This window comes from Alnus glutinosa, chromosome 6, assembly GCF_958979055.1.
Source record: "Alnus glutinosa chromosome 6, dhAlnGlut1.1, whole genome shotgun sequence".
In the NCBI taxonomy this organism is placed as follows: domain Eukaryota; kingdom Viridiplantae; phylum Streptophyta; class Magnoliopsida; order Fagales; family Betulaceae; genus Alnus; species Alnus glutinosa.
In genome coordinates, this window is record NC_084891.1 from 5,821,483 (window position 1) to 5,844,586 (window position 23,104).

At 38.3% G+C, this 23,104-nt stretch overlaps 2 protein-coding genes across 13 annotated transcripts in view; both read left to right on the forward strand.

The window, feature by feature from the left end:
* Window positions 1–12,641, forward strand: part of LOC133870474 (transcriptional corepressor LEUNIG) — a 36,845-nt gene extending 24,204 nt beyond the window's left edge. For all 6 annotated transcript variants that reach the window (XM_062307607.1, XM_062307604.1, XM_062307608.1 and 3 more), the window contains exons 17-18: window positions 941–1,147; window positions 12,172–12,641. In XM_062307607.1, coding sequence (XP_062163591.1) covers window positions 941–1,147; window positions 12,172–12,315 — 351 coding nt within the window. In that variant the 3' untranslated portion in view covers window positions 12,316–12,641. The remainder of the gene's footprint in view (window positions 1–940; window positions 1,148–12,171) is intronic.
* A 1,277-nt stretch (window positions 12,642–13,918) lies between these two features.
* On the forward strand, window positions 13,919–22,798 carry LOC133871863 (uncharacterized). Of its 7 annotated transcripts, none has more exons than XM_062309302.1 (12): window positions 13,919–14,182; window positions 14,291–14,453; window positions 14,832–14,871; window positions 15,105–15,238; window positions 17,384–17,573; window positions 18,360–18,439; window positions 19,518–19,557; window positions 19,718–19,825; window positions 21,398–21,478; window positions 22,132–22,254; window positions 22,383–22,409; window positions 22,500–22,798. In XM_062309302.1, exons 2-12 carry the CDS (start codon window positions 14,446–14,448, stop codon window positions 22,545–22,547), a joined length of 879 nt encoding a protein of 292 aa, XP_062165286.1. In that variant the 5' UTR covers window positions 13,919–14,182; window positions 14,291–14,445; the 3' UTR covers window positions 22,548–22,798. The 7 variants fall into 7 exon arrangements, with proteins under 7 accessions (XP_062165286.1, XP_062165292.1, XP_062165287.1 ...); XM_062309308.1 differs by having other exon boundaries at window positions 13,920–14,182; window positions 14,794–14,871; XM_062309304.1 differs by having other exon boundaries at window positions 13,923–14,182; window positions 15,105–15,218; window positions 17,394–17,573.
* The last annotated feature ends 306 nt before the right edge of the window (window positions 22,799–23,104 follow it).

Below are 23,104 nucleotides of genomic sequence, written 5' to 3' on the forward strand. Positions count from 1 at the left end.
TCAGGAACCCAATTGAATTTAGGACAGCAACATGATGTTTCTAGCGTTGACTCCAAACTTTATGGAAACTCCAAAATTGTATAGCAATCCTATGGTTCACATATGTAGGTGTGTCAAATCTAAATATCCTTATCTCACTCATTTTAAGTCTAAAATGGGTCAAATTACTTATAAAAAAAAAAAGTCTAAAATGGGTCAAATTAGTACTCGTTTTAAATCCTGGATGTGTACTCTCAAATGAAATGGGTTTTGTGAAATATGAGTAGAAAATCACAGAACAATCATTTCAAACATTACGTTTGAGTTGTGAATTACATTAGATCTTAATCAGCACGTGCACATTTAATCATGGTCGTAGGGTTTTTAGCCGGTACAAAATAAAGTGTCTACACACACACACACACTCCGAAAAGGAGTCCAATTGAACTATAGTTTGTTGGTAACTAACAACTTAAATAATGGAGTTCTAATTATGGTTGCGTGGCACCATTGTTTTTGTGAAAGCCACTCTAAAAATTTATCTTTTTAATGCCACTCTCCACTATTTGTGATGGTTTACTTGGATTCTGAGGCAAGCTGGCTTTTTCACTGAGGAACACGGATTGTTAAAGAAAAATATTTTTTTGGTTTGCCCAGTGTGTATATCTTGTTTTTAGTGATACGGTTTTATATATATATAAAAAAAATTAATTGATAATTATCATTAAAAGTGTAAAGGTGCTCCCTAAGTACACTGGAAGTATACAAGAGGAAGCACGTAGCTAGTAGGAAATCTTATTTCTAGTGATACTAATATTGATTCTTTGCTATTTTATAGATTCTTGAACAATTTACTGAGCTTTTGTTCTCTCAAGTGTCTTGTCTTTGAGCTTCTGTGTTGTACCTCCTAGAACATGGTATGGCTAACCTTCTTTCCTGGATTGTGGGTTTGGAATTGCAGGGTCATACTAAGCCAATCCATTCTGTATGCTGGGACCCCTGTGGTGAGTACTTAGCATCTGTCAGTGAGGATTCTGTCAGAGTTTGGACCCTTGGATCTGGGAGTGAAGGAGAATGCGTACATGAGCTGAGCTGCAATGGCCTTAAGTTCCATTCATGTGTTTTCCATCCTACATATCCTTCATTGCTGGTCATTGGTTGTTATCAGGCAAGTATCTGCTTTTTTTCTTTGATTTCTTTCTTTATATTCTTAACAGCTCATTAAGTTGGCAATATAGATCATTGTGATGCCTTTTTTTCTTTCTTCCAATGGTATTCTATTATTCTTGTCAAATTGCCTGTGTAAGTTGAACATGACCATGAAACTGTTTTTTTTCTTTTAATATGTTAATGAAATATCATTGAAAGTGCAAAAAGCACAACACAAGTACACAAGGAGTATACAAAAGAAACACCAAGCTAGAAAGAGAAAATAAGTTGAGAAAATCATGAAGAGTAATGTTACTCTTCAAACCCATTTTACACTGGTTGATATGACGTGAGTGGCTTTATTTTTGTTGTTTTACGTGGCTGACATGGGAATCTACTTAAAACACACCACACCAGCTGATGTGAAGTGAGTGATAAATTGGTATGAAGAGTACCATTTCTCAAATCATGAAAACTAAGCAAATTAAAATTTAAAACAGCTGTCCAAAAATAAAGAATTTTGAAGAAGAAAAACTTTAGTTCTGCCACTGTCCTCGCAATCTTCAAAACCTCTATTATTTCTTTCCCTCCAAAGACACCACAAAAGGCAGGCCGAAACCAACTTCCACTCAGCTACACACTGAGGACTACCACACCTCAACAAGTGCAAAAGAAACTCCCAGTTAACATGATCATAGGCATCCTCAATATCCAATTTGCAAAGCACACTCGGAAAGCTAGATTTGATCCTGCTATCCAAGCATTCACTAGCTATGAGGACGGAGTCAAGAATTTGCCTTCATCTGACAAACGCATTCTAGGGCTTCGAAATAATCTTCTTTCCAACCTTTTTCAATCTATTGGCTAGGACTTTGGCAATAATTTTATAAACCCCACTCACAAGACAGATAGGTCTATAATCTTTAACACCAATTGCCCCGGACTTCTTTGGAATCAGAGCATTAAAACTAGCATTAAGGCTTTTTTTTCTAACTTCCCTCTATTATGAAAATCGTGGAAAACCCTCATGACATCATCTTTAAGCACATCCCAACATGCTTGGAAGAAAGCCATAGTAAAATCATAAGGGCCCAACGTCTTATCACTATTCATACCTTCATCACCTCCAACACCTTAGATTCCTCAAACTCTCTCTAACCAGCTTGGTCCGCCAATTAAACTGTGTTTGGAAAACAATCAGTTATAGAAAAGCACAATGTGTTCCTTGATCTCAGAATTATCAGAGGACATTGATAAATTAACCAACAGCCACTTGATGGAATTGTTTCTCCTATTCGAGTTAGCTACTCGATGGAAAAAGTGTATGCACTTGTCTCCCTCCCTTAGCCAAAGAGCCCTCAACTTTTGCTTCCAACAAATCTCCTCCAACTGGGTTACCCTCTCCAAGTCACCAATAATTATGTCTTTCCTCCATTTCTCTTCATCACATAACATTCTCTCTTCTTCCAAATCAACATGAACACTTAATGACGTTGCGGAAGACTAAGGCAACTAATCTAAGAGCAACGTCTTTGTTCTTGTAAGGAAAAACGTCTTCGTCTTCCACCTAAAAAGATAAAAACAAGCCCACAGGCAAAAAAAAAGATAAAACCCCGCAGAGTATTTGAGAATGAATTTTTTGATTTGATAATAATTCAATGGATTGAGTTTTACATAATAAGCAAGCCTATTTATAGAAGAGAAATACTTGTAAAGAAAGTAAACCTAATCCTAAAAAATGAAAAGATTATAAAATAAATAAATAAAAAATATTTATTTATTTTTGAGTGGGGACCACATGTCCTACATCAGTCTCTCCTTCTTGAAAAGAACTCTTCCTCGAGTTAAGCGTCGAATCCTCTAGTGGAAAATATTCAAAAATGTTTGCAACATTGAATGTTGAAGATATTGCCAAGTCATCGGGAAGATCAACGACATATGCATTATCGCTAATCTTTTTAAGTATTTTGCATGGACCGTACTTCTTATTCCTTAGCTTTCCAGAAGCACCAGTCAGCAGTCGCCCCTTGCTTAAATACACCATCACAGGACCTCCTCAAAAAAATTTTGATCGCCGGCCCTTGTTTGTTGCCATCTTGTACTTAGCATATGATTCTTCTAGATGCTGACTAACTCCCTCTTGGGTAGTTTTCACACATTCTGCTAAATGCTCCGCTGCCACACTTGCTCCCAATAACTTAGGTGAAGCTGCAAGATCTACTGCAAGTCTCATAGTTCTTCCATAGACGACTTTGAACGATGCCTTCCCAGCAAATTGATTCACCATTTTGTTGTAGGCAAACTCAGCCCGGGCTAAAGCCAGGTCCCACTGCTTCGGTTTGTCACCTGCAATACATCAACGTAAATTATCTAGAGTTCGATTAACTTCTGCCTGTCCGTCCGTCTGCGGATGGCTCGTGCTACTATAGTTCAATGCTGTGTCGAACCTCCTCCACAATGTTCGCCAAAAGTGAGACAAACTTGGTGTCTCGGTCAGAAGTGATAGACTTTGGGACTCCATGCAATCGAACCACTTCTCAGAAGAATAGATTGGCCACTTGAACATTAGATGTTTTCTTGCAAGCAACAAAGTGGGCCATTTTGAAAAATCTATCCACAATTACCATTATAGAATCTACTTCTCGTTGGGTTCTCGAGAGACCCAATCCATGGATACATCTTCCCATAGTGCTTCGTATTGGTAGAGGCATGTATAATCCCGTATTTTGGGTTTGCCCCTTGGCGACCTGACAAGTCTGGCATCGTCAGACAAAATTACCTAGTTCTTTATTTTGTTTCCATAAGGAACTCCTCAGAATGCACAACCGATTGCCACAAAATAAATACACCTCTTGAATATGTATCTCGGCAATTGGTTGCCCCGTCTTGCAATGCTTTCAGGTTTCATCAAAATCTTCGTCTTCCTCATATAACTCATTTGGGCACTCGAATCCAATCACTTCAGCTTTCATGATGATCAGCAGGGCAGCTCAAAGCATCAGTTACACGATTCAGTTTTCCCGGCTTATGCTTGAGAGAAAGAGTGAGCCGTTGGATGTAAGAAACCCACCGAGCATGTATCCGATTTAGATTCTTTTGACTATTGATGAACTTTAATGCTTGATGGTTGGGACTAGAGGTTGTTTTCCCCGACCTTGTGTTGGTCTCGTTGAATCGCTCGGGTTTCACTCCCAAGTTGGTGCTCTAGGCCTCTCCAGTTGCTTCTCCACTCGAGTTGCCAAACTAACTGCCTTGTTCAAAGTAAAGACAGGATGCATAGAAACCTTATCTTGTATTGCCACACGTAGTCCACCAATAAACCTTACAACTTGTTGATCCTCTGTCTCCATGAGATCATTCCGAATAGATAGGCGATAGAAATCATCGACACACTCCTAGATGATTCGTCCTCCTTGTCGACACTCTTGGTATTGTTGGAATAGCCGTTGTTCAAAGTCTAGTGGTAAAAATCGTGCTTTGAGTAGCCACTTCATCTTCAACCATGAAGTTACAAGTCCCTTCCCCTGTCGGGCTCGGGAAATCTGTAATTTCTCTCACCAAGCAAAAGCCCCTCCCTTGAACTTGTATGCCACTAATTTCACCTTGTGATCTTTGCTAATACTCATATAATCAAAGAACCTCTCTACCTCCATCACCCAATCTAATAAGAAATATTCAATTTGAAGATGCCCGTAAAATGTTGGGAGATCAATCTTCATTCGGTATTCGTGGGATTCCTCCCTACCATGATCCTAATGTCTTGGTTGCTCTCCATAAGCATCCCGGTAGCCAGCACTTTTATAGACATTCCCCATATGCCCAGCTCCACTGCGCTCATAACCTCTAAAGTCTGCGCCGCTAGACCGGTGCCCCTACGTCCTTCACCCCGTCGATCTACTCCAACGTTCTATCCGAACAATCCTTCAACGAAGTCTTCATCTTCACTAAGATCTTCATAGATCGATGGTCAGTTTATGGGTGCAGGTCGTTGGTGAGGAATAGGCCTCACTCGAATCCCATCGTCATCATGGGCATCATTGGCCCTATGATTACGGTTAGGACCTATGTGCATGCGCTCCATCATCACCCGCATTTGTCGCATTGTTTGTTGGATCTGCTAAAGCTCTTGGAATTTGGCTCTCCAAAGAGCCTCCCTATCACGAACAACGTCGTTAAGGGGAATGTCACCGTTGCGCTGATCAAGATAATGCTTGCTCTGATACCAACTGACCTAGCGAAAGACTGAGGTAACTAATCAAAGAGCAGTATCTTTAATTCTGCAAGGAGAAACGTCTTCGTCTTCTACCCAAATAGATAAAAACAAGCCTATAGGCTAAAAGAAAGATAAAACTTCACAGAGTATTTGATAGAAAATTCTCTGATTTGATAATAATTCAATGGATTGAGTTTTACATAATAAGCAAGCCTATTTATAGAAGATAAATACTTGTAGAAAAAGTAAGCCTAATCCTAGTAGTAATAGTTATCCTAATCCTCATCCTAGTAGCAATAGTAAATCTAATTCTAATCCTATTAGCAATAATAAACCTAATCCTAAAAAAGGAAAAGATTATAAAATAAATAAAGAAAAACTATTTTATTTTATTTTTTTTAGTGGGGACTGCATGTCCTGCACCACTTTACTCCTGCAAGAGATTCCGTTTCTAGTGCTCCACATTGCCAAACACTTGCTTGTTCAAGACTTTTAGGTCAGCTTTCAAGGCCTTACGTTGGTGAGCCAAAACAAAGCTTGGGGAGCCTTGGAAATGATAGGAAGACCACCACTATTTCACTCTATCAACAAAACTTTCAGCCTTAAACAATATATTATCAAACTTGAAATATCTTCTGTTCCTCTTCCTAAGATTGTCCAAGGTCAAAATTCTGCCTAGAGCTGCAGACCAAGTGAAGAAAGCTGCCCTCGGGGGAGCCTGAGACCGCCACACACACTTCCATGGGAACCGAGTACCTCCAGCACACATCATAGAACCAAAAAAAGACTTCACCCTGAACACACCTTTCTTGGATGGGACCCATTTAAGACAATCTGCCCTCTCCATATTCACCTTGGTGGAGCCCAGCATCTGGAAAAAAGAGGCAAAAACATCGACTTCCCAATCATGAGCCTCTCTAATAAAGCTCACGTTCCATTGAATGGACCCGCCCAAACTCTCCAAATTATCAGCCACTGACGCATCCTTCACCCGAGCAATGCCAAAGAGATCAGGGAACACTTCTTTCAGAATCGAATCTCCGCACCACAAGTCATGCCAAAATCTGATCCTACTCCCTTCCCCCACCTCAAATCTAAGGAGTTTGGAGAATTTCTCCCAACCTTGCTTTATAAACTTCCACAACCCTACTCCAAACGCCCCAGCAACCTCTCGGGAGCACCACCCACCCCACAAACTTCCATACTTTGAGTCCACCGCGACTCTCCACCAAGCATCCCTATCCATGCCATATCGCCATAACCATTTGCCTAGCAATGCGCGATTAAACTGAACCAACTTCCTAATGCCAAGCCCCCCATTCGAAATTGGAGTACAAACCTTCTCCCAACTCACCAAGTGGTATTTAAAAGCTTCACCCATGCCACCCCAAAGAAAATCTCGTTGCAACTTCTCAATGCGAGAAGCAACACTCACCGGAATAGGGAACAGAGACATGTAGTACGTAGGTAAGTTAGAGAGCGTACTCTTGATAAGGGTCACTCTCCCTCCCTTAGAGAGGTATAACCTTTTCCAACTAGCCAACCGTTTTTCAACCTTCTCAATAACTCCATCCCAAATACGAGTAGACTTGTAAGGAGCCCCCAATGGAAGACCCAAATACATCACAGGCAAATAAGCAACTTCACACTCTAAAATGCCAGCTAACCTACCCACATTATCGACATTCCCCACTGGAATAATGCTGGATTTGGCCAAATTAACCTTAAGCCCCGAGACAGCCTCGAATAAGAGCAAGAGGACTCGCAAAGACCGAATCTTTGAGGAGCTAGCATCACAGAAAATCAATGTGTCATCAGCGAACAAAAGATGGGAAAAAGAAGCATCACCCACTCTGAAACCATCCAACACACCCCCACTCACTGCCGCAGTAATCATGCGACTCAGCGCCTCCATAACAAACACAAACAAAAGGGGAGACAAAGGGTCTCCTTGCCTTAGTCCTCGAGAGCTACTGAAAAAGCCGTATGGTGAGCCATTAATGGGACGGAAATCTTTGAGAGACAAAGCTCCTGGAGTCTTAGGAATAAGAGAAATAAAATAAGCATTCAAACTCTTCTCAAAAACTTCTCTAGCATGAAACTCAGAAAAAACCTCCATAATGTCCAAGCGCACCACCTCCCAACAAGCTTGGAAAAAAGCCATAGAGAAGCCATCCGGACCCGGCGCTTTATCACCATTAAAAGCAAACACAATCTTTCTAACTTCCTCCTCCTCAAAGACTCTCTCCAACCACCTTGCTTCTGACTCTAAGATGGCATCAAAGGAAAGATCATCCAACCGAGGCCTCCAACTATGCTTCTCAGAGAAAAGATCTTGATAGAACTGAACCACATGCTCCCCTATCTCTGCCGGATTAGAAGAAATGGAATCTCCAATCAACAAGGAATCAATAGAGTTATTCCTTCTATTTGAGTTGGCAATGGAATGGAAGAATTTTGTGCATTTATCTCCTTCTTTCAACCACGTCACCCTGGACTTTTGCCTCCAGCAGACCTCCTCCAACAGAGAACATATCTCTAACTCACTGACAACCTCCAGCTTCTTTTGAAGTTCCCCCTCAACCAAAGCCCTACTACCTTCCACTATATCAATCGCCTGAAGCTCCTCAAGAAGCTTTCTCTTGTTCCTCTCCACATTACCAAAGGCCTCTACATTCCACGTTTTCAACTTAGACTTGAGGGCCTTTAATTTACAAGCAAGCACAAAGCTAAGAGAGCCATGAAAGGAAAATGAGTCCCACCAATGTTTCACCAACCCCACAAAACCATCCACCTTGAGCCACATATTCTCAAACTTGAACGGCCTACTTCTTGCAGAAGAGTGAGCACAATCGAGGATAATAGGAAAGTGGTCAGAGAACAGGCGGGGAAGCCTCTTCTGAGACGCCTCAGGAAACCTATCTTCCCAATCAGGAGAGACAAGAAAACGATCAATTCTGGACCAAACAGGAGGATCACAGGAAATCGACCACGTATAAGAACCTCCAGCAAGCGGAAAATCCATAAGACCCTGATCAGAGATGAAATCACAAAAGTCCCTCATGGCAGTTACACTACCAACTCCAGATCTTTCGCTAGGAAACCTAGTAGTTTGTCAACTTCATTCAACCCTCTCACATTTCAAGATAATACCTTAGGCTTCATAGCCTGAGTCATGTTACGTTTGCATAGTTTTCAAATTCTTGCTCTTTTGTTTCCTCTTTTTTTGGGCACTTTTGTATACTTCATGTGTATTACGGTTACGCCCCTCTACTCTTTTTAATGATATGACATTATTTATCAAAAAAAAAAAACGAATCAAAGCCCTTTTCTTGTCTTTACCTTTACTTGTACTACCTCCTTTCAAATCATAGTTGATAGAGCAAAACAACCTTTTAACCCTATTTTTTTTATTACCCGGCTTAGAGCTAGAGCCCAATTCACTCTAAGAATGACCCGCTTTGACGGCAGTTAGCAAGGCCAAAAATGTCTCTTTGAATCCCTCACATGAAACTCTCACACAATGCCTGATTTCCTTCACTTTTTGTAAAACCCAAGTTGAAGATTTTGTCCCTGTAGGAGTCTTTAACGGGGATGGGGGGCAAGAATTTAATGGATCGCCCCAGAAAAAAACTTCCACATCCAAGCGGGAAGGAGTTGCATCAACAACAGAGACATTCCTATCCTCAACACCCTCGATACTCCCCTCTATCTCATAGGAAACAACCCCCTTTTCTTTGTTGGTACTATACTGCCCCCCCAAACCTCAAGAGAAGAAAGTGAGGAAGTGGGAAAAAAAATTAGGTAAAGGAATTTTTTCCCCCACTAACAACCAGCGCCCATTCAGAACTTGGGAGGAGCTGAGTCGACTTCTAAAGGGCCCATACCGAATGCCTAATACTTTCCTGACATAGCAGCCGAAGACTTGGCTCTCATCACTTCCTTTCTCAAACAAATAGGGACAAAAACAATAATTTTACTAGACCTGACTGACCGAAAAAAAGCTTGCCAACTCTCCTGACCTGCACACTTTGCCACCATCGTCAACTTGTGTTCTAGGAGCCCAGTGTTGAGATGGACTAGAGCTACCGCATCACCAACCATGTCTGATGAAGAGGGGAGAGGAAAGTGTTGCACAAGAGCAACCATGAGTTTTTCCTTACTCGAAGGGACTCCGGCGAGCAACAGCCCTCCCCCAAGGTTTGCTGGGTTACTCGTGCCGTTAATGATTGCCGGCGTTGACACCAATACACCGCTAGACTGGTCGATGCTCAAACCCACATGACCAGCTATGGAACCTGGGTCTTTCCCCAAATAATTGGACTCCCGGACACACATCTTACTCACTTGTTTCAACGATGGCTTAATTAGGGAGGAAAATATGAGTTGACTTACACTTAATATTAGGGCTGGCAATTTAGGTTGGTGTGTGTTGTCAACTGACTCGTCAACCCGTTAAGGTTCAATCCTAACGTGACCCATATGGTTAAACGGGTGAGACCTTCTTTCAAAAATGGTGAAAATTTGATACCCTTAAGTGAAGTTCTCCCAAGTAAAAATTAAATCAGGTATTCAATTTACACATCAAGCCCAAAGCTAAAATTTCTCAGTCTCCTTAGACTTTACATGTCACTTGGAGGAAAAATTTATTTTTACACAGTCACAACTCATGCATAATCAGTTCATTTTACACCATAAACTAGTAGATAAACTGGAATATTTGAACAAATACTAAGTAAATGATATCAAAATTGATTCCACTACTAACAAATTTGTAAGGAACATATATTATGTATATGATGGCTTACTTTACTTCTAGGTTTAGGTTTTGTTTTTCTATTGTAAAAGAAAAAAGAAAATCTGATTTTGCAAATCTTATACGGGTCAAACAGGTCACTCATGGGTTAAGCGGGTTGACCCGGGATTGAACTGTTTATTAAACAGGTTCGAATTAACCCGAACCCGATTATACAAAACCTTAACCCGCTAATTTCGTATTGGGTTCGTGGGCCGTGTCAAAAAATTGTCAGCCCTAGCTGACATGTATTCGGGCCTTTTTAAATAGCAGTCTGGGCCTAGGCCTGCTGCGAATTCAAATTATTGTCCACCTTAACTAAGGACCGTTCCATACTTGTATTAGAAATAGGCTGATGGGCTTCCTAGGCATTTAGGCTTTGGGCACCTGCTGCTAAGTTAGCGAGTTGGGCCTACTTCAAACCTGGGCCGTTATCCACCTTAACAAAAGCCCTCTCCACATCTGCACAAATGAGGTGGGTTCACACCTTTTGTCTGGCTTTTCTTTTTTGGCCTGGTCCACTTCATAAAACTCTGGTGGCCCTTTTGAACACTGGCTCACATCCGCCTTTGCTAGAGTCCACTTCCTCTAAAAGAACCTCCAGCTGTCTTCTGATTATACGAACGGCCCCCACTAAATTCTGTTTAATTCCCTAACTACCACATGTCCTACTGTAGCAGGAATAAAGGGAACGTCCATTTTGTTAACACCCTAGGCGTTGTCCTTGTGTATGAGGATGGGTACGGCACCAGCTGTCAGGGGCATGGCCCTCTTGGCTGGACGAGGCGTTCACTGTATAGCTCCCCTGTTGACCCAGAAACGCCTTTGTTCCCTGGACCCCCTCTGTTGCAATCCTGCCCTCCCAACAGCCTCAGTGTAGGACTTACTCAGCACACCTTCCTTTCGCATCTTCCCTATAGACACCAACATAGAACCACCCACATCATACAGCTGCGGCGCATCATTGACCCACCATGAAAAAGGAGCTTTGCTCCCCTAGATTTTCCAGAAAACCCACCTCTTTTCCTCAACTCGGTAGCACATCCTCTACTGCCCTAGCCTTCACAGCCCTCTGGGGATACGATGAGCCCTCGCTGGCCACCACTTTTGTACTCTGTTACTGCCTGATAGCGAGCAGACTTGTTCAAACATTGCTGAGCTTAAAAAACCTTGTTGCCATCCCTCGACGATTTAACAAACTCGGACACCACTACTCCCTGGACCAATTTATCCCACAACAGACAACCACCAGACCATATTCACCTCGCCCATATACACTACTTGAGCCACCCCTTGGCTTATTTCAACCAGAAAAAAGCCTGAAGCCCCTTCTGCAACTGAAAGCTTAAAAGTTTTGGCCTCAACTCAAAACCAACTTAAGAATCCTATCACAGACAACCAACCAACCAACCAACCACCTTAGACTTCAACCGACCCTGAGCCAAAATGACACAGAAAGAGAAAAGCTCCGTCGGCATGCATCTACCATGCCGATGGATGGGTAGAAGGGCAAGAGCAAGAAAGAGAGAGAAGCGTATACGTTGGTTTATCATCTTCTGGGTGTATTCTCTCCAATCCAGCTGAGTTGCAAATAAAGTTTTAGGAAGTCCTAATTTATAAGGTCTTTTTGGGAAAATACAGGGTATAAGTATTAGGATAATACAAACTTCAAACTCAATTGATTTTCTCTTATTTGGGTGGTGAAGTTTTTTGGAAATAAGTACAGGGTATAAGTATTAGGATAATACAAACTTCAAACTCAATTGATTTTCTCTTATTTGGGTGGTGAAGTTTTTTGGAAATAAGTGATGGATATGTAGGCAAAGCAATTATCTCATTTTTTTTACCCATTTCTTATCGAGTTTGTATGCTTCTTTTGTTCTGTTGAATTTTAAAGATATAGTTGAACCTTTTGATTTATGGTTTATACTTCTGGCTGGTCCGCTTTCAATTCTACCTTATTCACTGCCTGGATCAATGGGCATGTCAATTATATATTGCTAGTTAGAGTTTCACTTTTCACTTGCTGTTGCAGTCTTTGGAGCTTTGGAACATGACTGCGAACAAGACAATGACTCTGTCAGCTCATGAAGGGCTTATCGCTGGGTTGGCTGTGTCAACAGTGATGGGTTTGGTTGCTTCCGCTAGTCACGACAAGTTCGTAAAGTTGTGGAAGTGATTCGATCATCTCTAAGTAACTACGCTTGCAACACGGGATTAGTTTTTCTTCACTGTTGATCAAATGCGTGTAGTTTGGGTCGTTTTGATCGCTTGATCTGCTCACAGCTGTATTTTTCCTTGTGGAGTTCATGGCCTCCATGTTACCCCTGAAACTAACCTTGTAATATTGTTGTTTGCCTGTTGTTCTAATATCATTTGCTGTTTTAAGTTGGAGAATTCTTTAATGCTGTTTTAACAGGGTAATGGCCCCTTCCCGTGGACTGCTTGTAACATTATGTACTCTATTTTGCATAATATATTTTCTGCTGCTCGAGCTTTTGGTTTGGTTTGTAACATTTAACCTATATATATATATATATATATATATATATAATATTTAACCTCTATTTTGCACCTTCATCACTGATGGTGCTGCATATCGGTTGGATTTCAGTGTTGTTTTTAGGTAGGGAGAAGTTTTATGCTTTGACATTGCACAAGAATGGACAAAATTATGGATATAGGTGTTGAATTATAATGAAAATGAACTATTTGGGTACTACACCTTTTACTATGATTCCTTTCACATGTTAGTCTCCACGAGTGTCACACAATTACAAGCAGGAGCTTGCTTAGGCTAGTTTTTTAGACCTCAACTGCAAACCTTACCAAACATAGGTCGACACCGTTTGTTAAAGTTTATTTTTTTGTCTTTTGTTTTTTCTTCTCAAACAAAAATATTAACAATCAACTCAAACACAAGAACAGTTTTTATCTTTACGTCACATCAAAATTATTTTTCAAACAAAAAATATATATATATATATATATATATATATATATATATATATATATATATATATATATATATATATATATATATATATATATATATATTAACAAAGAAAGTAACATGCATGCATACAACTGTACAAGACATAGTTCATGTAAGTTATTTGATTCATTAACAACAAATGTAAGACAAGGTTCACTAACAATGCTATTGATTCAGTAGGGCTTCTTTTTTTTTTCTTTTTTTTTTCTTTTTTTTTTTTGGGGGGAAATGCTATTGATTAAGTGGTTAAAAATATATTTGAATATACCAGGTGTTTATACTTCGTACCATTATATTGTTGACGTAAAAAATAGATTAAGGAATATCCTTTACAAACAAAAGAATTTTGCTGGTGCTTAGGAAAAAAAAAAAAAAAAAAAAAGGAATTTGCTGGACAATCCAAGAGAAAGGGAAAATAAGAAAAATTGAGGACAAATTGTGAAGTGGACAACAATAAGAATAACATGTTTTAAGGATGGATCTATACTTTGTTAATTTTATTTAAAATGAGAAATCCTACAAATTATAGTTTTATCTCATAATTATTTTTTTAATTTTTTATATAAAAAAAAATTAAAAATTAGTTGAAATGTCACGTCAAGATAAAATTATAATTTTTTTAGTATTTTTTTTCTTCATTATAAATATATGTAAAATTCATCAATTTAATAGATTGAATTAGTAAAATTTTATTCCATCCAATTCGTAGAAAAGTTTATTCTATTTTTTTGCATTGTTTTTAACAAAGCATCCTTAATTTAATTTAATTTATTATTTTTTGAAAGAATCATCGCTCTCTTTATTTTGAACTCGAAACACCTCTCGCTGAGCGAGTCAAAACGACATGGCCGAGCCTGACTCCCAGTCCGAGTCCGAATCATCGAGTTCTCTCGGCCCGATTTTGGATCTTCTCCTCTCGGTCGGTTACGTCGAGGCCCCAAAAACCGATGTTTCGGCCTCCGATAAGCTCTCCGGCGGCCTCGCCTGGTGCATCTCCGCCGTCAACGACGTCGTTCGCGACGGAACCCTAACACGCCGGGAGGAAATGCACGTAACTCTCTCCGATATGATTGCAATCAACGCCTTGAATAATTTCCGAATCTAATTCAAAATTCGATTTGCTCTTCGATAGTTGACGTTGTTGTATTATGGAGTGCAGTGAGGTTGAAAAGCGCATTGAAGAAGGTCTAAGATTGATCGGTTGCCCTCACCTTCTTGAAGCTTCTCAAATTGAAACCCTAGACTGCAAAGCCATTTTCCCTGTTGTACAGTGGCTTGTTAATCGTATTCGGACTGTGCAAGATCATAGTGGCGATGATGAGGTATCTAACTAGTTTTAACATAACGCTTTTGAAATTGGAGATTGATTTTGAAGTGCTATTGAAATTGGATTTTATGCAATAGAAACTGTTGTGGTCCTCGTAAGGGTTTTATGAACTCTAGAGATTAAAAGGCGAGCTGGCTTACAATGTCATAATTTGAGAACTGGCATAAATCAGCTTTTTCTCTCATTTTCTGTTTGTTTGGTTTCAATGCCACTTGCACGCCTCTCTCAAATGGGAAGGGGCATTGATTTGGTTCTGGGATTTTAATGAAAACTTGATGAAATCAAATTAATTCAAACGAGTTGCAAACTTAAGGTCACAAGCTTAAGTTTTTCAGGGATGTGAGCTGACTTGAGGTGGAATTGGACAATGCAGGAACTTCGATAAAGATGTCGATTGGCAATTGGGTGAATTGGTTAGTGAGATGTGCTATGTTGTCGAAGAGCTAGTTCTAGTTGAGGCTCATGTAGCAAGTTTGTGTTTTTGGTTTTCTGAATTTTCAGGGAACATGATTTCTTGGCTTTCCTGTTTAATCGATGTTCTTCAGGGGCATTATTTTTAAATAGGTTTTTGGTAGTTGGATTGGTCTGATTTACTAAAGTCTAGGCATTTTTACCTTTCTCATGTTCTTTCTTTGCTGTGCTCCAGAATCGACGAGAGCTAAATGTTATGAACAAACTCAAACTTTTACGAGAGACAATAGATAAGGAGGGCGCTAATATTGCCGTGCAGAAATTGACATCACTAATGCAGTCGTTAAAGGTGTGCTGTCTTTCTGATCTGTGAGTGTATTCAGATATCTTAATTCATGTGATTTTTGCTATTTACACGCATCTGAAAGAAGCCATCACAAGAACTGGGCTCCATGTGCAGTTTCTGCCACAAACTTCAGAGAAGCCTAATCCCCAATCACCATCTCCCCCCCCCCCCCCCCCTCTCTACTGAAATCAAAGACATTGGTATGAGAGCTCCAAGTCAATGTTTGTAGTTTCTCCTATATGTAACATACTGAGGATTACAAAAAATTTCATCATAGTTAACACAAAAGGAATGAATGCTACCATAAAATCCTGAATACCAGATCTTGTTTCTTGAAGTCTAATGCAACGTAAGAAATATATTTGGCCAATGAGATTGTGATTGATCTGTCTTAAGCCAAGGATTTAATTGAAGAACCATGAGGTCCCTTTCAGTGATCTATCCCTAGTAATGCATCAAAATTATGTGTATTTACGTTGTGTGTATGTACATTTGTATATACATAGGTTTTATGTGTGTATAAATACATATTATATATATATATATATAGGGTAAATAATATTTTGTCCCCCCTCCCCCGGCCCCCCCCCCCCCCCCCCCCAAAAAAAAAAAGAAGAAAAAACTATCATCGTAATTGCACTTACACCTCCGAACTACGACTCACTGCAACTTGGACCTATAAACTACCAAATGTTTCAAGTTGCCTCGTGTCAAATTTGACCATTCTTTTGGATGAAAAATATCACATTTGGCTCGTGTTTTTGAGATATTTCAGAGTGACTAATTTGCCCTGTTTTGTATGGAAACACATCGTTTATTAATAGAAAAAATAAAATAAAATAAAAGGAAGCCGACACTTTGGCCACCCCCATCTCTTACAGTAGGAGGTGGCTGTGAGCCATTGCCACTGACAAGGGGCTGGCGCCACCCCCTTGTTCCTCTTTTTCTTTCTTTTTTCATTTTTTTTTTTTTTTTTAATGCTCTAAAGCACTGACGCGATGGTAATTTCATAATTGATGCCTCCAAAATAGGGGTAATTTGAGCAGCGCGAACAAATCCAGTGCATGGCTAGTCACGTGTAGCGTTTTCCATCCAAAACTAACGACCAAATCTAACATAGTGGGTAACTTGAAACATTTTGGTTGTTTGTAGGCCCGAGTTGTAGTGAGTTGTAGTTTGGAGGTGAAACTGCAAATAGGGTGATGATTTTATTTTTTTGGGGAGGGGAAGGGAGGGGGGTGAAGTGTAATTTATCCATGCATTTACTTATTCAAGATTTGAAAAGAATTATCTTGTAGACACATTAGGGATTTGGGTCCCATGAGCTTTAGAGTTTCAAAGAGTTCTGATAGAAATTAGGGATTTTTTTCACCATAACATCTCATTTAGTTCATTAAAATATAAAGCATCAAAGAGTTAAAAAAATACTAAGAAACAAGTAAGGAGGTAATGAAACTAAGTATTAGTAACTATTACTTTTTTTTTATAAGTAAAAAGTATTAGTAACTATTACATGATATTTTCAGAAAATTATTCAGTTTAGAAGTTGATCTTTTGAAGCGTTTGGGTGTTTCACTCGTTATGTTCTCTATGTGGTCCATTCTTCTTCTGCTGGTCGCCACCAAAATAATATCTTGACTTGCTAGCAGAACATGGTACATTATTATTATTTTTTATTTACTTTGCCATGTAACAAATTTTAAATGGTCTGGAACCATCTCTAAGGGGAAGGTTCACTCTCTATCGTTTCCCCTTCGCTTCACCTATTGTGACCATTGTAGGGGGATTAAACTGGATTTCAACAGCAATATTAATATATAGTACAGGCCACAATTTTGTTTTATAAAATTATATAGATCAGGGAAGTGATAATTTTGTTTTGTTGGAAAATAGATAGATGAGAATTTGATCATCTTTAGGAAAACTTTGTTGTCTTTCATGCATTATTTTACCGTTTGTGAAGTATGAATTAAACTCATTGGTTGGTAGTGTTACTCAGAGTAGCCGTTTGGGCTTGAAGAGCAAAACTTGCATGTGATAGTTTTTTGTATCAATCACCTTGTCAGTTGACAAGAGAGATTCTTAATGTAATCTTACTTAGTATCCTTATTCATTAATCTTGTCTCATTTATTTATTTCATTTGGTGGTTGATGCTCATTATTGGAAGCTTTGTTCAGAATCTGGAAAGGCAAGAATCTGAGTTCCAGTCTAATTGTAGTGTAAAACGGTCAGAACTGCAAACTGATGTTATTGAATTGGAGGGAAGGATAGCAAATGGCTGTGATAGCAAGAGTATCTCTCATATTCTAAATCATTCCTTTATCGAGTCACTGGAGAGACTGAATTCAGCAAAAAAGGTAAAATGTTTAGTTAAGAGGGCTCATATTTTTATTTTTGTATTTTTCCTTTTGTTGTTGACGAATGTTAAGGCACAACCTCGGGCACATTCCACTGGGAACATCATCACAAACAATATGTGTGAGATCCCATGGAATTGGTGGTATTACATAATAGATCTTTTATACTAGCGAACTAATTGAGCCAAGCTGCTTCATTTATTTTCCTATAAGCATGAGTTTTTCTTATCTGAAACTTACATATAGTATTTACCTATCAAAAAAGCTTACATATAGTATTTCTAGAAAATTGCTGAAGTTTGAAATTTTCAATTAATTTTCTCTTTTCCTAGCAACTTCTATGATAATTCCAGCATCACCCTCTATTTGAATTTTTATTTTATCATTTTGTTTTGGTAATAACATTCTGTTTCTCAATGTATTAAGTAAAGTGAGGTTTTCCCATACAATTATGTCCTGTTAAAGAAGACTGCCTGTTCAATTTAGACCCTTTCAAAACTAAGCTTTTCATCTAGATTTTTTTGGTAAGTGCTTTTCATCTAGATTTTGTTTATGTATTATTCTGTTCCTTTAGTTTTGGCAGTCAAGGTAAGTTGAAAAAAAAAAAAAAAAAAAGATTTTACTCTTTTGCTTCATATTATCTACTTCTCTTTTGTCAGAAATCCACCTGATGTTACTTAGCTGTGGCACAGAAAAAAAAAAAAAGAAAAAAAAAAAAAAAAAAAAAGACACATTTTGTTTTACATGGATTACTAATAAACATTACTTGCTGTATACTTTTTGCAGGAACTTGCAGCTAGATGTAGGCAAATTCTAGCAGTAAAGCGGCAGCTCGATGATGTACCATCCCAGTCGGAACTCATCCAGTATGTTCTTTTTTCCTGACTTTCATTTTCACTTTGCTTTACAGCATTTTATTACTCCTTAAAAATTGTAGGTTTCTAGTACATCGAGGTGTTTTCAAACTTATTTGGAGTTTGACATTTACAAGAATTAGGTTTAATTTAGTGCTACTAAGAGTCTGATGAACCTAAGAACATTTAACTAACAGCGGTTTTTAGTTTTCAACTAAAGCAGAGGCTTTCACTCACCAAATCCTCTCTTTCAAGTGATTGGAGTCGTCTTGCATTGAAATTCATTTCGATTATGGTGACAAATATCTAAATAATTAGTTGAAACATTCAACAGTAATAAACAAAGTGGTGGTTACCCCCCCTGATAAATTTCTTTTCTCTTATTATTCATCAGTTTAGATCGTGGGGCTTTTCATTAATAGGGTGCCACGGGTATTATCTTTACACAGCATAAATCGTTTGGGGTTCAGTCCATTATTCATTTTCTGTCATGATGACATTTTTGAAAAGTTGGGGAGTTAATCTCAACTACGAAGTAGGCAAATATTGGTCTTCATTTGGAATAGGATTCAGAGAACCATGTCTTGTTATAGGGAATTATTTGCAATTGTTCGTGCTTCTAGAATTTCTTGGTAAATACAAATATGGTAACTGGTTGCAATCTTGATAACTCTGGTTTCTTTATGGAAAAAGGCACTTATATGATTGTATCTCTGATTTTCTCTTATGTGTTTGCTATTTCCTTTGTGAAAAAGACTTTAAAATTTAGAGACTTCTTAAACTCATCATAATCAAACCGTGATTTTAACTTCTAGTGACATCTTTTCGCTTGTTTCTCATTCTGTCCTTTCTTGCACTGCCACTCATCTGTCTTACCATCCTCATTTTGGTTGCACTTATTTCTGAACATGTTCATATTAATGTAATAGGTCCTTCAAGTACTGCAAATCTAATTATCCACATCACTTATCTGCATCAGATTTTATTTTAGCCCCTTTTCAGATTCATATCTCATGTTATAGACAAAATGTTTTAAAATAATCACTTTTTTATATATATTCTACTTGCTTTCTTGATGAATATATTTCAGGTATGAACGCCGATTTTCTGAACTGTATGTCCATATCCAGGTTTAAGAATGTTTTTTTCTTTTTTAATTGAACTGCTTTTTTCTCGTCTTCTTTTTTTTCCTTTTTTTTGTTTTTTTTCCTTTTTCCCTGAATCTGTATTATCATATATGTTTTCATTGTCTCTTATAGAACTTTATACTCGAATTTTGCTAATTTGTAGGAAAAACATCGACAAACTCGTAAATATTATGGCACCTATAATGCCCTTTTGCAGATAAAAGAATTGATGCTGAAGGAAATATCGTTGTTGAATTCAATAAATTCACAGGTATGGGTTCGTGTACGAGGGCTTTGCCCTTTTCTTTCAATAAAATTATTATTATTCATCAAAAAAGTTCACAGGTATGGGTCAAATAAGACATATGTACATATTCCATATCCTACGAAAAATTCTCTCTCTCTCTCTCTCTCTCTGTGTGTGTGTGTGTTGTTTTAGGTTAGTAATTGTTCAAATTTGCTCTGTTCCTCCAACATTTTGCACTTTAGGTGCGCCTGCGCGTGCTTTTAATGACATTTGAGTGCCTACTTTCTACATTTGAATTGGATTACAAGATTAAGTCACTTGACTAGCAATGAGACTGTGACCCCAGATCAATGGTGTTGAAATGTGCAGGTCGGACAAGTTCATCTAAAGAGATTTAGTCCTCGCCTTCTTGTAAACAGTAAACCCCCAGCCCCGAAACAAGATTTGGACTTCATCATTAGGGTGATTGTATCTCTTGTATACTTTTCGTATACAAGAACTTTGCCTCTTCTTCTAATAAATTATTATTAATTTTTTTTAAAAAAAAACAAGAAGATTTGGACACTTTTTTAAAATTTAAGCAATTCCAGGTATCTTAATTTGATGTGTAATGCAACTAACCATATGACCTAACACGATACACCACCAACTTGGTTTGTAAAAGCTCAGAAAAATTGCCAGCCCATATATTTGGTGTGAAATCTTGGCTGGGTTTCAGACTTAAGATACTTAGTCTTAGCTGTCCAAGAAAATAAAAATGCGGTCAATGCTACATAAGTGCATGGGTCATTTGTTATAAGTTCTGCTTTGTGGACTCAACAAAAACTTGTTCTACCAATTCGCCGTTTGGGGCTTCGACTCTCACATAAAGTTCTTGTTTCGGTAGGAGAAGGTTTTTTACTAATGAATCGATATTCAAAATCATGCCATTCTGGATACCTTTCTCTATCAAAGTATCGGATTTCTAAATTCTCGTAGGGTCCCCCTGGAGGCTTCTATCATTTATGTATAATTTGATTTCTCATACACTGCCCCTTCCCTTCTTTCTAAAAGGGCCTTTGCCCAGTTATTTATTCTTATTCCATTAAGAAGATAAAAGTAAAATCACTTTCACAAAGCGAAGGAACATTGCTTACGACTCAAAAGGACGGGATGTTAATATGTTAGGCTAAGGCACCTCTCATCACACGGCGGCGATTACATTATGTTTCCCAGGCTAAGACTACTCCAGAAGATCAGCAGTCTAGCCCAGTGGTTGTGAATGACCTATTTTTCTCAATCTTTTCGACCTTGGTTCCGTATGAGCAAGTCAGAAAAATTGAGAAACAGAACTATCTGATTTGATTCGTTCTCAATAGCCATGAGATGATCATCTTAGGGTGATCCTTTTGTCGACGGATGCTCCTATTACACTCGTAGTCTCTGAAGGATGAGAACCATTTATAGTCAAATAACACATCTATCTAGAATATCCTGAACTGTGGTATGAAGTATGCTACTTTTTTTTGGTAATTTAATTATGTGCGGAGGGTTACAGCCCTTTCCGTGACTGCTTAATTCTCACTACTGTCTCCTTTTACATGTGACTCCATACAGTTCCAAGATGCCATTACTAGCACTGCTGGTCGCACGAAACTTATTGATTCCATGGAGGGAATTGTGAAGAGCAGTCAACAGGTAATTGTCACTTCTTGGGCAGATATGATGGAACCACATGCTTGATAATTTAATTAACAGACCAAGTAGGTCGTCAAATATCCAAAGTATCATTAAAGTGTCTTTGTATTTTCTGTTTGGGATATGAAGGAAACAATCACACCAAAAGGTTTCCTATGCTTGTCATGAAGAAGAAATTTACTTCAGTTTGATGTTTGTTGTGGTTAGTTTTGAGGATCATTGATTTGTTTTTGCCAAATCTTAAAGAAATATTAACTTATTTCTGTTTCCAGAGATGACGTATATTTTTGCTCTCTAATTTTCCTCTTTTCCTGTAATTCTAAATTTTGTAACTACGTTCTTCTACCTCCACTACATGAGTGGACTTATATTTGAACTGATAATAAAATATTTTAGTGAGAAAAATTCTTTCTAATTGGGATCTGTTGCTCAAATAATGGCCGTTGGAGTATTTTTTTTTTTTTTTTGAAAGAGGTGGGGAGTGCGGGGGTGGGGAAGGATATTAATTGGGCCTGAATATATATGAATGTGATCTTTAGAAAACAACTCAGATGAGAAGAATTAAAAGAAGCAAAAATCAAACTTATGTTCATACTTGTCTATTGAATTGCTTTCGATAATTTGGAGTTCTTACCCAAGCATCCATTTTTTAGAAACAAGGAAAGGTGCAACTTGGGCTTCAAGAAGAGCAGAAGGTTTGTGACGCGCTCAAACAGCGATATGCTGCAGCAGTTGCAGAGCAAAGACACTGCTACACGCTCTTAAAAGCTTTTCAGGCAAGCAGTCTAATAATTATGCAGCAATTAGTCCTTGTTCTATTTGCAACATCGAACAGTTATGATAGGTTAAAGAAACTTTTGCTCTTTTGCTCTTATTTTTAATTTTCCTGGTGTTGATTTGGAAGGAGCTGGTGAAAAGGTTAAGTCTACAGGTTACTTCTAATACTAAAGAACCTAAGACCTAGTATATTTTGAAACCTTAGAGGGGCTGGCATGACTTAATCAAATCTTTGAATTTCCAGGAGGAATGTGCAAAGAATGAGAAGCTTCGGTGCCAAAGTTCTATCTAGAAGCATTACTTCCAAGTGTCAGCATGCAATTAATTTGAATGCTTACCTATTGAATCAAGAAAGAGGTCAAGTAATTGGTATTGCCACTTAATCCTTTTCTTTCCTCTTCTTCTTTTTTCTTTTCTTTTTTTTTTCGGCGCTTTGTAGCTCTGTAATTTTTCTTTTATTTCTGAAGTTGTGGCTATATTATTTATTATGGCATAATATTTCTGCTGCTTATTCCGAAATAAATAAATTGCAATAAACGATAAGATTCTTCCCATCCCTCTTTACACAGAATTCAGCAACCCTACATTTTTGTTTATATCTCTGCATATGTATGCGACTTCATATTACGCTCTGATTAACGACCAATCAAATTATAGATTGCTTGAAGTTGGTAAAGCTGCCAAAATTATCTGTGAACTGCTCTTTTGGATACTGAAGCTACTAAAATAGCTCTTTTAACAAAGAATGAAGGAGCTCTTGTTTGATCTTTTTTTTAACCATTTGCTCAATGAGCCATCAAAAACCTGGTCATTACTATTTTTCACATGCTCCTCTCTCTCTCTCTCTCT